This window comes from Pogonomyrmex barbatus, unplaced genomic scaffold (genome assembly GCF_055798465.1).
Source record: "Pogonomyrmex barbatus isolate J1 unplaced genomic scaffold, ASM5579846v1 scaffold13, whole genome shotgun sequence".
In the NCBI taxonomy this organism is placed as follows: Eukaryota; Metazoa; Arthropoda; class Insecta; order Hymenoptera; family Formicidae; genus Pogonomyrmex; species Pogonomyrmex barbatus.
Window position 1 is genome coordinate 6,154,743 of NW_028297109.1, and position 13,059 is coordinate 6,167,801.

The following is a 13,059-nucleotide window of genomic DNA, read 5'->3' on the forward strand; positions in this document are numbered from 1 at the left end:
ATATTGATATCGTATTAATATTAATACTAATTTTTGTATTGATATTTTTTTTTATTGATATATATCACAAAAGATTTTTGTATTTAACTCATTCCTATGTCTGTATTAAAATTTATCGAGTTTTCAAACCTTCCTTTAACCTAGCATTATATTATTTACGCGTCTTTATTATTAACAGCGTCTGTTTAGGGTTACACAATGGGTACGATGACAAGTCTCGTAAAATCTGAACATTGCACGTTCTCGATAGCAACATCGTTACTCCACAAAATCCACGAGATTAGCACGCCGTATCGTTTGTCTCCCCGCGTCGGGCCGCGATTGTCACCCATCGTGTAGACACAAAATCGGAGAGAATTCTCTTCTCCGAAGAGCCAGACGATATACGGCGGCCGTTTGATTTACCTTTAAGTCTTGGTGAATGCACTTTATGCGAATCTTCGCTTCCCGTCAGCGGCTTTTAGTCGCATTGACTGCCGCGCGAATTAATTTCAAGACCCCGGATTGCACGAAATAAACGCTGGATTTTCCACGAGACGAGAGTCGACGGGAAAACGAACGCGAAGGGAAACGAACGATTTTATTCTCAAGTTCAAGCATCTCGAGGCCGAAATCTCAGCTCGACGGGGTTCGTGACGGAGGAGATGCGCGTGTCGCATCTCCGCCGCGCAGCGGCTTTATTCACGTTTTAGCAGATGACAGCGGAATTTAATGCCGCTGCTGTTTATTCTCCGCTCGGGGCGCTATAGGATATAGCGTTTTTCGGGACGTGTGGCGTCGTTTCGTTGTCACCGGCGAAGAAAGAGTGCTTCCCGCGAAATCGCTCGCGGGGCGCGCCGTCCGCCGTCGCTGCGAAAATACGCGACACGTATTTTCGCGGCGAAAATAAATTCACCGCGGCGCGGATTCCCGCCGTCGCTTTTCTGGTCCCACCCGCAAACGGAGGAGAATTTCTGGAGACGTTCCAAGGACTTTAAAAACGACGACCCTGAGAGGAGCGTGCGGGTCATGACTCACGGGATCGTTGACGATCGCGACGACAACAACCGCGACCGAATGACAACGCGAATGATCGAAATGTCGTTCGGGTTTATTTCCGAAGAGGCAACACGGAACGGAAATCTGTCTCGTGGCTGTGAAAGTTATTGTACCGCCGAAGGCAATTTACAATGCATTGTCACTGTTCGAGTCGGTGATTTAATCGTCAGGCGCCGATAAACAACGCTCCGAGAGCTTTTCATAAAAATCGAGATTACGTTAGCGCCGTCAGCCTCTGAACGATCTTTTTTACTTTTTTTTGTGTGTATTGTTCCCGACAGCTGCTCAGCCGTAAGAATTGCACGCGAGAAGTCGTAAACCCGCGACACTTTATCCCCGATGCATCCCCGAGTCGAAGAAACTGATGTGAGAACGTTGGCGAGGAAAAGTGCCAACAAATCGTTTGATGGACTTAAGTCGTCGCACTGTTGCGAAATACGAGGCAGTCCGCCGTGATTCACCTTTCGCGGATGGGCAGCGCAATAATTATTCCGTGACGCAACGTTAATTTCCTTCAGGTTGAAACAATCCCTCCCGTATTTTAAAACTCACCGCGTTTCTTTGAACTCTCGCTCCGGAGCAAAAAATTTAATTACGTTCACAACCCGGTTCCTCGATCTCCGCGCGTTTAAATGAGAACGCAGAATGTAATTTACTCGTTTGAAATTGTACTGTTTTAATTGCATTGTTTTATAAAATACGTTGATTTATAATCTACTTTAAATGCCGCTTGAAACGTGGGAAACGTGTGGAGTGTAATATAATAAATGCGTCGCGATTTATCAAAATGGAATAATTGCGAATTAACTGCGAAGCGCGTAAATATTTTTGTTAGCGCGAAAGTATTCGCTCTGTCGTGACTTCTTTTTCCCGCGTGCTGTGAATGGCGTGCAACGCCATAAATCGCGTAACAATTTTCTTCGGCCCGATACTCTGGATACTCCACCGCCGACTTTTCAAATTCCCCCAAGGCCTCGGATTAAATTCGAACGCGGCCGGAAACGTTCGCGGCCGCGTTCAGAATCTGGAGAGGTACTCTTCAGAGATTCGAAATCGGATTCCGTCTTGGAATAGGACAATCGCGCAAAACTGCAGCATAACGGCGTGTAATGCCGCGTTGTCATTATCTGAAGCGAAACTCGTCTTTCAGCTGCGAGGGATGCAAGGGATTCTTCAAGAGGACCGTGCGTAAGGATCTGTCGTATGCCTGCCGCGAGGAGAAGTCCTGCATCATCGACAAACGGCAGAGAAATCGCTGCCAGTACTGCCGGTACCAGAAGTGCCTGGCGATGGGGATGAAAAGGGAGGCGGTGCAAGAGGAGCGTCAGCGCACTAAGGAGCGAGATCAGAGCGAGGTGGAGAGTACGAGCAGTTTGCACACGGACATGCCGATCGAGCGTATCCTCGAGGCGGAGAAACGGGTCGAGTGTAAGATAGAGCAGGGAAATTACGAGGTAAATATATTCACGCCCGAGATGAAGATTTTGCGTATCGATGCGTGTCGTACTCGCTTGTAGCTCGTATCCCCTCCACTCCCCACTCCCCCTCCCCCTCCCCCTCCCCCACGGTATCCCGCCCCTTCCGACGCGGGAGGAATGGAGAAAGGAAATTTGTAGTAATGAATAAGTAGAGAAAGGAGATATGTAGTAATGAAATGTTTTGGGTTAACAATCGCGAGTTTTTTTTAGAATAGAAATCTCCTAGATCATAATTGTTAATTAATAAACAGCTTATATGTTTTTCCAAAACAAGATGAAAATATTTGATTTTTCACTTTGTTTTAGAACAATTATTAATTTCGTACGCGGAAAAATAGTTTTGTTGAAGTATCTAAAAATTGAGTCGTACGAATTTTAAAAGATAATTGATGATAATAACGTAAAAATTTTGGATATTTAAACAACCAATTTAAAACATTCTGTATAATGGTCCATCGAAATTATTTTTTAGATCTGGATCCAAATTTTTAGATACTTCAATATTATTCTTTTAGATTGTAATATTCAAGATAGCGTGTAAAAAACAGGCGCGTGAGACCTTTATAAAAATGCAGCTCAAACGTATAGTTTTTTTGAGATTTTTGTAGGAATATATTTGCCGTTCTACGAAGAACGGTCTTGGCGTAATGATCATGCCAACGTCACGATTCTTCGGAGGAACGGCGCCCCGCTTTCTATCGAAGCGCATCCCTCTGCCGCTAATCCGCCACTTTCTATAATGCGCAGAATGCACATCTTTGCGCCGCGAGTACCGAACAAATGTACCAGCTAGTGACATGGGCGAAACACATCCCGCACTTTACGTCGCTGCCGCTGGAGGATCAGGTGCTTCTGCTCAGGGCCGGCTGGAACGAGCTGCTAATAGCCGCCTTCTCCCACCGTTCCATCGAGGTGAAGGACGGCATCGCTCTGGCAGTGGGCAACACGGTGTATCGAAATTCGGCGCAACAGGCGGGCGTGGCCACGATATTCGATCGCGTGCTCTCGGAACTCGTGTCGAAGATGCGCGAAATGAAAATGGACAGGACCGAACTCGGGTGTCTTAGGTGACTATCGAGAAATAATCCTCTTAACAATTTCTCAATAGAATTCCTATACAATGGACTCGACGTGAAAGCTGTCACGACGTGAAAGAATGTCTATAAATATATACTAAATATATCCTTCTTTCAATTTTGGAGCGTTCATGACCTAGTTTTTTCTTTTTTTCTTTTTTTTTCTTTTTTCTTTACAACAAATTAGACGAAGCAGAATAGTCCAGTTGACGAATGGTTTTTGATTTAATATCAATGTCAATATGCAGATCTATTATCCTCTTCAATCCCGATGTGCGAGGCCTCAAGTCCGTCCAGGAGGTCAACCTGTTGCGCGAGAAGATCTACGCCGCTCTGGAGGAATACACTCGCGTAACCTACCCGGATGACCCCGGTAGATTCGCCAAACTGCTGCTTCGCCTGCCATCCATCCGTTCGATCGGTCTTAAGTGCCTGGAGCACCTATTTTTCTTCAAGATAATCGGCAACGGGTCGATCGATAACTACATCTTGCAAATATTGGAGACACCATCGGATCCTTAGGAGCAGAAGGTGTGCCGCGTTCTGGGGCACACCGATATGTAATAAAGAAAAAAAGCATAAGAAGAAGAAGAAGAAGGAGGAGAAGCAGAAGCAGAAGAAAACGTCGAAAGAGGATAGGACCCGCATTCGAGTCGAGTTTTGCATTCGAAGTGCAACGATTTTTATACTGCATCGCCTTTCCCCGCGTTGCAGTATGGACTTACCCGTGCGTCGAGCGAGGTGGAATTTACTTACTTCTCTTTATCGCCATCCCTATCTTCTCCCTTCCTCCCGTTTCTCCTCTCCGCCCTGTTATTTATGTTTTTTTTTTTTTTTTTTTTTTTTTTTTTTTTTTTTTTTCCTGTTAGAGCTTAGCGACTCTTATGTCCGGCGTAAGGAGGCGGTCTTACTGGCCGACGACGCCACGCACGTACAGAAGAACCGATAGTAACGTACACGCGTGCGTACGCGTCCTCGCCTTTGTACAGCTTGTATACGCGTACATCTGAGCACAATCTGAGCGCGGTGGACGACTGCGGTCTGCATAATCTAGACTCCGACACGTTCTCGATTGATAATTAGTTTTAATTTCGATACCGGTAATTTTGATAACCGATCAAATTTATCGCTTTACTCTGATCAATGATGCGAAACTGCAATTGACAGAAAATTCAGTTCGATTTATCCAGTAGATGAGCAAAGTGATCGCTTTGATTTATAAAAAGCTACGTAGACAGATAGAGTTACCTGTACAAACACAAAATATTGTTAACCGCAATCGCTGCCTCTTTAGCCTGCGACATGTGTCGTGCCATCATCCGAGCGAAGATCGTGTTCCACACGATATTTCGTGCCGACGATCGATCGATCCTTGTTTCGGAACAGACATCGCGTCTTTGTCGAATCGCACTTTTGCAGTCACAGAAGTTCCTAGAACTATTAAGTTTCTTTTTTTTTTTTTTTATTTTTGCACTTTGTTACTTCTTTGTTACTTCTCGGTCTGTCTCTCTCTTTTTTTTTCTTTCTCGTCTCTCTTTCGATAATGTTACGCGTATCACACGGATCGTTTTAGCAATCCTGTTTTCGATGGCGGACACTCGATTCGATGAAGACGCGGTCTGTACTCGCGAGTTCTCGGACACCTTTACATTCCAACTCTGCCTCGATTCGGATCGTTACTTTAAAGAGCCACTATTTGCATATAGATATGTATACATACATGCATCAATGCGTACCCTCTTACGCTCAGTGCGCAAGTTTAACGATAATTTATTGTTTTGTATTTTAGAGTATAGGAAAGAAACGAACTTACTAATTCATTATCGATTAAATTAAATATACGCATGGTAGCCTCCTTTTTTTATACGCAGCATGTTTCCGTGATAAAAGATATCAAGATAACTGCAACAATTTGACGTCACCAGAGCGTGCAAGCGAAGTATTTACTTTTCAAGGTGTTAGGGTTTCCGTTTAACTTTTTATTTCTTTTCAGCAAAATGCACGCTCGTTTTATATATACTCGGATCTTCTTCATTAATCCTTAAACAGATTTAACGATATGACAAACTCTTACTACGCATAAATTACGCAGTGCTGGAATGCTGTCTTCTGTCTCGTACAAATTCGACATGGCAGCAAATAGAGTAGAGAGAGTATAGACATCTTCTTTTTTCTCATAGTTTACTGGCAGTGAGATTTGTTTTCCTCGAGAAATATTCAATGCGCGAAAACAGATTTAAAAGAAAAAAACAAAGATACAAGAGCTCTCGAATCTTTGAAGAAAAGAGACGTTTGCGAGATGTATAATTATATTATAAAAATCTAGCATACGATAAGATAAACTGATCGTGGACACACAGGATTAAGATAGAACCCTACTCTCGTTGTTAGTAATTTACAGAATTGCGTATCATATGACGTGAGCTGACGGATCCGACAGATTTATAAATTAGGCGGAGCAGAGCATCTGGAAATGTTTGCTCAGCTGTTTATTTTCTAAATTTAAATGTTATTAGATATATAAAAAAAGATATGTACAAAACCTGCACATATATATATAAAAAAAAATATATATATATATATATACATATATATTTTTCACGAGACTGTTAATTATTATTCTATCTGTTAACTATTTCTACTTATGAAAAAATTGAATTAACAAAATAATTTGTGTGATAGTCGAATTTTAATAGGTTTATGTCAACATTATTATGTTGACTCAGTTCTTTGTTTTTGAAAAATTTCTAGATGTGTAATATTGTATAATAATGATTTATTCTTTTAATAGAGATACGTAAAATGTTCATAATATTAAATTTATACGCGCGCGCGTATTCATATATTTTTAACGGATTTATGAAGTTTTGATGATTATAATTAAATATAACGTGAAGCAATTATGTTATAACGTAAGCGTTCAGATGTAAAGTTATTTTTTTATTTTAAATAAAATTATTGTGAAATAACATTTCATTATTTTGTGAGTGTTGTACAAATATTTGATACTTTCCGGACTCTCAGCTCTAATCATTGATACGATTTACTCTACTACTCTAGAATTAGTAAGGGAATGATCATACTTACTTCAATAATATAAATTATGATAATATTATTGTATATTATTAAACATATTTCTATTTTTGCGTGAATGCCTACGATTGTTAGTTGTTGGTTATTGTTATCTACTTGATGAGAGTTTTTAATGTTATGCGTACCGCGGGAAACAAACACAATATTAAATTCATAATTTTTTTTATAACACATGCTGGAGTTACTATTCATTTCAAGATGCCTGTTTTAGCTTTTTTTGAGCATTCAGGGAAGACGGGTTATATTCGTGGCGCATTATTAACGCGAACGCAGGGGTAATATCGAGTATTGTAAATCGACTTAATTTCCCGATATATGCGATTCAAGTCTTGATTTATTAAGTAAAAACGCAGATTAAAGAACGCGAGATTTTATTATCAGCTTATCATTTGACTGTACAATTGTTACTTCAACACGTTACTTTTATTAACAAAGCACCTGACCAAAATTACCTCTGAACAATCGCGCAACTAGCGATCACCTCTTCAAATTCCTCACAAAATATAAAAAAAAAAAATCGATGCTGTAAGTGACCATTAGGATTGGAGGGCGCGAATGAAGCTACCTGTGAATGAAGTTTCATATAAATATATAAATGTTAAAAACGGAAATATATCTATACATATATATAAATAATATATGAATATATATAAACCGAATTCTTTCACAAATACAAATGCAACAACCTCAGTAGTGATCAGGAAAAAGAAAAAGAAAAGAGTTAACAAAGATAATGAACAGATTAAATGAGCTCTATGTCCTGCGATCAGATACATAATATAAGGTAAGAGGATTTACAAGAGTGGTCTTTGGAATGCCGTGATGTTTGCTAATTAATAAAACGTAATTAATACACCGAGCTTCTTTCGCGAAGCACGAGTTCGAGAGAAAAAAGAAAAATACCGCTGGATCGTGTGTGTGTACCGAGTATACTTTAATGTAAACTTAAATGCTTTTGCCATACTTCGTTGAAGTATCATTGAAATGGTACGATGCTCAAATCGTGTGTAGTAACAGTCTTATTACGTATCTAGTAACAGTGTCCTAGAGTGGAAGAATCGGGTGCGCTGTGTAGATCCTTCTGTACTGTAGAACAGCAATGGATACTATATTTTATTTATTTTTGTATCCGTTGTACACACCTCCTTTATGCTTTTGTGTCTTGTACTTATACGAAACCCTGGGTACATTATCTTCTCATTGCACGTGCCGTTTCTTTTCTTTTTCTTCTCCTCACTCCTCCTTCTTTTTGTCAATTTCAAAGCGGTAAACGTCCGACATACATATTTTCAAACTTGCAAAATCCTCCTAAGCTTCTTGTATCGTCACCTGAGTATTTGAGGAAGCAAACGACAGGGCATCTTTTGGTAGCATAATTGACCTTTCTACGCACCCATTCTACATAGATCAGTACAAATAAGTTTAATAATAATGATAATAGTAATAAATAACGATAATAATGATAATAGTAATAATAATACCGATAACATTAATAATATACTGTTTACTCTTATCAAGCGCGTATAAGGTATACCCAACTTAACAAAAAAAAAAAAAAAACACAGTAGCAGGTGTCCTACTAAAAATACCGTACCTTTAACGAGCTAAATTGTAAGCCAGTATGTTACATCTATATGTATAAAATCGTCGTACAATTTACGTATGGGCAATCTCTAATTAAGAAAGTTAATAAGTTAATTCTTGTATGACTGCCATTATCGATCAAATATTATTTCGGATAATTATCGCGATGCGACATTTCGCGGAATTGCGGTCGTTTTTTTTATTATTCCTTCTGGTCTCTCCGCAGAAAGAAGGGCACGCATTTATACGCGCGATCAGAAAGGGAAAAAAAAGAAGAAACGTTCGCTAATAATTTCGAATTAGAGTTTCCCTCTCGCGTGCAAGTCGAAGAGGCGTGTCTAAATATCTAAACGAAAACTCTCCGATTGCAATGCCGGATATTGGATACTTGGTGAATACCATAATTGTATTGTCGATAAATGTTGAATGTAACATTCCACTTTACGGATAATCATTAATCATTAATCGGCGTGCATACGAAATGCCTATGAAACATCGCTTTTCCTCTTTCTTTTTTTCTTTTCGATGTAAGTCTCCGATGTAATCGCCCCATTACGTAGAATCTTCAAGGCACCGCGATCTTCGATGTCAACCTCCCGCTTGCGTTACAGTGGGACAAGGCGTGTTGTACGATACTCTGTCGCAAATTTCTTTTTTTTTTTTTTTTTATATTATATATAACTTATTTCACTGGCTTTAAATAATCAACGACACTATATATGGTTGTGCTCCGTAGATAGCAAAACGATATAGTTAATTAATACATATATGTACATGAGCATATATGTATTTTATATACATATGTATTGTGTATGTATATGTATGTATATACATCCCTCGAGATCATCTCTATCTTTTTTTGAGCTGTAAGTTATATGATTTCGTTTTAGTTAAACGGGACGTTTCTTGATTTGCGCATCTATTGTAGATTTACGAAAAATCTGTCTACATACTTATACTATATTTACTACTAAACTATTAAGAAATACGCTTTTGTAAATGTAAACATACACCTTTTTTCAAATATAACGGTACGGAACTTGTGCAAAGTATCATGTACGAAGGCGTCGAGTTCTCAGGTGAGGAGAGCGAGTGTTTTAGAGAGAATAAGAGTAATATATTCACACACCCCGAAAGCGAGATGAGGGTATATAAAATAATAATGTAGAAACACGAGAGCGAGAGAGAGAGAGAGAGAGAGAAAGAGAGAGATAAAAAGAGATCCCGATGTAAAGGAAGCAAGCGAGAGAGGGAGAGAAAGAGAGAGAGACTGAGAGAATAAGAGAGGGTGAGAAATTGGTTGCGGCAAGAATGTGCAAAACGAGGGGAGTGATGCTATGAGTGTACTTGTACAACAGTATGGCTAGTAACAATCCCTGAGTAAAGAAATATAATGTACGGTTTCGCGCCAAGAGATAGATCGTCTATTCTGACTTATCTAAATATAATATTTTTATGAACTGAAAAAAAAGACTGTCATATTTTTGTACCATTTACACACCCGCCCTTGTAAATCTTTACTCACATTGTGCGCTTATGACGAAGATAAATAAGTCACGATCGATTGGATTTTTTTTTTCCTTTGCAGTATATTTATTATTGTGTTATTCGGAGGCAGACAAGTTTTGTGCATCACACTTTCGCTTGCGAAGCAGTAAGAGTTCATATCTTTCACATCGTGGTTCGATTTATAATGGAGAAATGTACAATATGATCGCTTACACATGTATGTGTGTATGTAAGTGCAATATGTGACAAATATATAATATATACACGGCACACCTCTATTCAAAGAAAAAAAAAACTGAAATGTAATTAAAACATTTTCCTGAAGTATACGATCATTCGTGTTTTCGTAAAAAATGTATGTATATATAAATGCTTAGACGGATTTAAAATTATACTATAGCTTACATAAATTACATATATTACATAAGTTACATTCATTGACTATAGGGAGCAATTAAGGAACGAAGGAAGATACAAATAAAGAGAAATGCGAAAAGTAAAAGAAATAAAAAACTGTGGAAAAAATTTTTTATTTACGATGGACATTAAGTCGAATATAGTTCAGAAATTGTTGTTCATTGATATGGACATTAACATAATTGTAAACATTACATCATTGATGTAAGTCCATCACTGCAAGTTCTTTCCCCATCTTCCATTTTTGTTACTATTTTTTGATATAAATAAGATTGTCTAACACGAATGACAAAAAAAAAAAAAACGATAACATTGTTACATACACCTCGCAACTGATTTTTAATACATTGCTATAAAAAATTCTGTTGCCACTTTCCTTCACGTTATACAGAGTATGTACAATTCTTTATCAAGTAATCGCTAACGGAGATTTTATTTAATATACTGTTAAAGTAATTGCATTGCAAATTAAGATTGGAAGTCGAACTGATTCGTTTCAATTTTTAACTAAATTTCACAGCTTTTCAGCATGTGTGCAGTCTTGATTTTCTGTTTACCTGAAAAAGCACATATAAAAATAGAGATTAGACTCTATGACAGGATCAATATATCAATTTTCTAATCGAACATTAATAAAACATTTCACTAAAACTAAAGTATGTCTGGTTAATATTAGTCACTGCGCCTAAAAAGTCGTCGCAGTGAGAATCTGATCGCCAATTTGATCTAACATGTTTGTGCAGCGGCGAACACAAATAAAATGTTTGCCACGAATTTACATGTAAATATATTTTATACATATTAAATATATTTTCTTCCTCTCTTTTTTTCTCTCGTTTTTTGTTTTATTATTACTTTATTATTATTATCTTAATTGGACATATCACATAAAGAATTTTAAATATGAAGCTAATACAAGGTAGATTGGATAAATTGATACTGGGTAAATTAATAGAAATTTTAATAAGAATAAAAACATGACTCACAAAATTTGTCCAGAATTTATTGAATATCTAAGGAATTTCTTAGAATTTCTCTTCTTCAAGACCATGCTTGAAGAACATGAGTACAGGCACAGATTCGCCATCGATTTCACGGTATTCCATGAGGCCGACAATTCCGTCGATGTCCATTGAAATTCCGGTAAAAAATTGCAGCTCTTTGAAGCGCCCTAGGATATCTTTCATAACTTTGTTCATATTTGTTTTAAACACCTCTACTTGATCAGGTGCCTTTTCTTCCAACCTTGCTACTAATCTGTAAAAAAAATTGCACGTATTTAAATCTTATGCAAATAAAGAAATCAAAAAGAATTGCTTCTTTTTTTTATTAATTTTATTCTAAAAGAACTATAAGTTATTTGAAAACTATATAAGTAATTTTAATGTAGTTTCTTATTAATTTATAAATTTTGGAAATTTTTAATACATATTTTTAAATCTTATTTTGTATAAATATTAATATGATGTAAGATACTTTCCAATTCAATTTATACATATATGCTAGCACATTACATTCAATTTGTGATTCATGTTGCCATAAGATGCATAAATGCATAAATAATAAATAAAAAGGATAAAGATTTACTTACTTTTTCATGTAATCTTTAAGGTATAACGTATAAGATTTCTTATCTCCAAAGGCAAATGTTTCCTGAAGGCGATGATTCAATACGACATCTACGCCAGATTCTACGGCCTCATCAGTGCCTTCATCAGCTTCCTCAGCAGAAGGATTAAAACCAGCAATTTCGACATCACCTGATTTGCGGGTAATTAACTGAAATAATTGAATCAGAAGAAATTAAGTCATTAGTCTCTACATAAAGTTCTTTATAAAAAAATGTGTGTGTGTGTGTATGTATGTATGTGTGTGTGTATGTACGTGTGTGTGTGTATGTACGTGTGTATGTGTGTGTACCTTGCCATATACTTCATATAGCACATCATCTACCAGCTTGATTTTGTAGGTATCAGAGAACATCTCATCCCCTAAAAGATAAACAAAATACAATTTTGTAAGTTTCTGTCTTATTTTATATGGACTTTAAATAGAATTCATGATGTTATAGCGATTAAACGAACATATCGTTCCTATAATCCCTTCTATCTTTAACATATGGAGAGGTTAGGAATTCAATGGTGCTTTTAAATAGCTGAATCATATGATAAACTAATGTTAATTTCTCATGCAATATCGAAACTTTGAAAAATATAATTCTGTATAAGAGAAACGATAGATAGAGGAATATTTCTCAACTCGTCCAAATACCACCGAGTTTGAGATATTATGATTATTTGAGAAACTCAATTAACTCATCTCGCTAATGAAAATAAAGAGTATTTAGCTCAGGCAATTATAGGAATTGTTTTTTGTTCACTCACCGGTGAAAATATCCTTATAAATCTTCATTGTGGAAGATGGAGAAAGATTCAACTGCAGCTAAAACTAAAAGACACGGTCACCCAAATGAGCGTACCGGAAAAGAAGGAGGTTCGCCAAACGTCGAGAATCGTCTACCAACGTGAGTATGATCAAGGCTGCCAAGGTAACATTGGAGTCGACAGAAATTCACTAACTCAGTGTTGCCTCTAGAGAATTAAGAATTTTAAATCGTAAAAAATAAGAAATTTCAAAAATTTTAAAATATCGAGAAAAATAATCGGCGAGAAAATTACATTATTTAAATTTTTAAAAATTTATTATAATTTTCACGATTTTCAAGAATCACAATATCAAAAAATAAACTTTTTATTTTAAGAATTAAATTATTTGTGATTTTTAAAAAATTTGGAAAATTCTTAGAAATTTAGATACGTGTTCTTGTAAGTTTTTTGTTGATTATATTCCTTTAAGTCCCAGTC

The 13,059-nt window shown here is 37.0% G+C and overlaps 2 protein-coding genes across 10 annotated transcripts in view; one reads left to right on the top strand and one right to left on the bottom strand.

Annotated features, from left to right (window-relative positions):
- The window catches only part of usp (retinoid X receptor ultraspiracle), a 77,819-nt gene extending 67,771 nt beyond the window's left edge, over nucleotides 1-10,048 (top strand). For all 9 annotated transcript variants that reach the window (XM_089072444.1, XM_089072443.1, XM_011643088.3 and 6 more), the window contains 3 exons: nucleotides 2,189-2,492; nucleotides 3,264-3,583; nucleotides 3,841-10,048. In XM_089072444.1, coding sequence (XP_088928570.1) covers nucleotides 2,189-2,492; nucleotides 3,264-3,583; nucleotides 3,841-4,114 — 898 coding nt within the window. In that variant the 3' untranslated portion in view covers nucleotides 4,115-10,048. The remainder of the gene's footprint in view (nucleotides 1-2,188; nucleotides 2,493-3,263; nucleotides 3,584-3,840) is intronic.
- Nucleotides 10,049-10,289: 241 nt separating this feature from the next.
- Nucleotides 10,290-12,737, bottom strand: Tctp (translationally controlled tumor protein). The gene is made up of 5 exons (XM_011643081.3): nucleotides 12,580-12,737; nucleotides 12,116-12,186; nucleotides 11,787-11,974; nucleotides 11,182-11,452; nucleotides 10,290-10,752 (listed from the first exon to the last, which is right to left on the bottom strand). Exons 1-4 carry the CDS (start codon nucleotides 12,605-12,607, stop codon nucleotides 11,221-11,223), a joined length of 519 nt encoding a protein of 172 aa, XP_011641383.1. The 5' UTR covers nucleotides 12,608-12,737; the 3' UTR covers nucleotides 10,290-10,752; nucleotides 11,182-11,220.
- Between the last annotated feature and the right edge of the window lie 322 nt (nucleotides 12,738-13,059).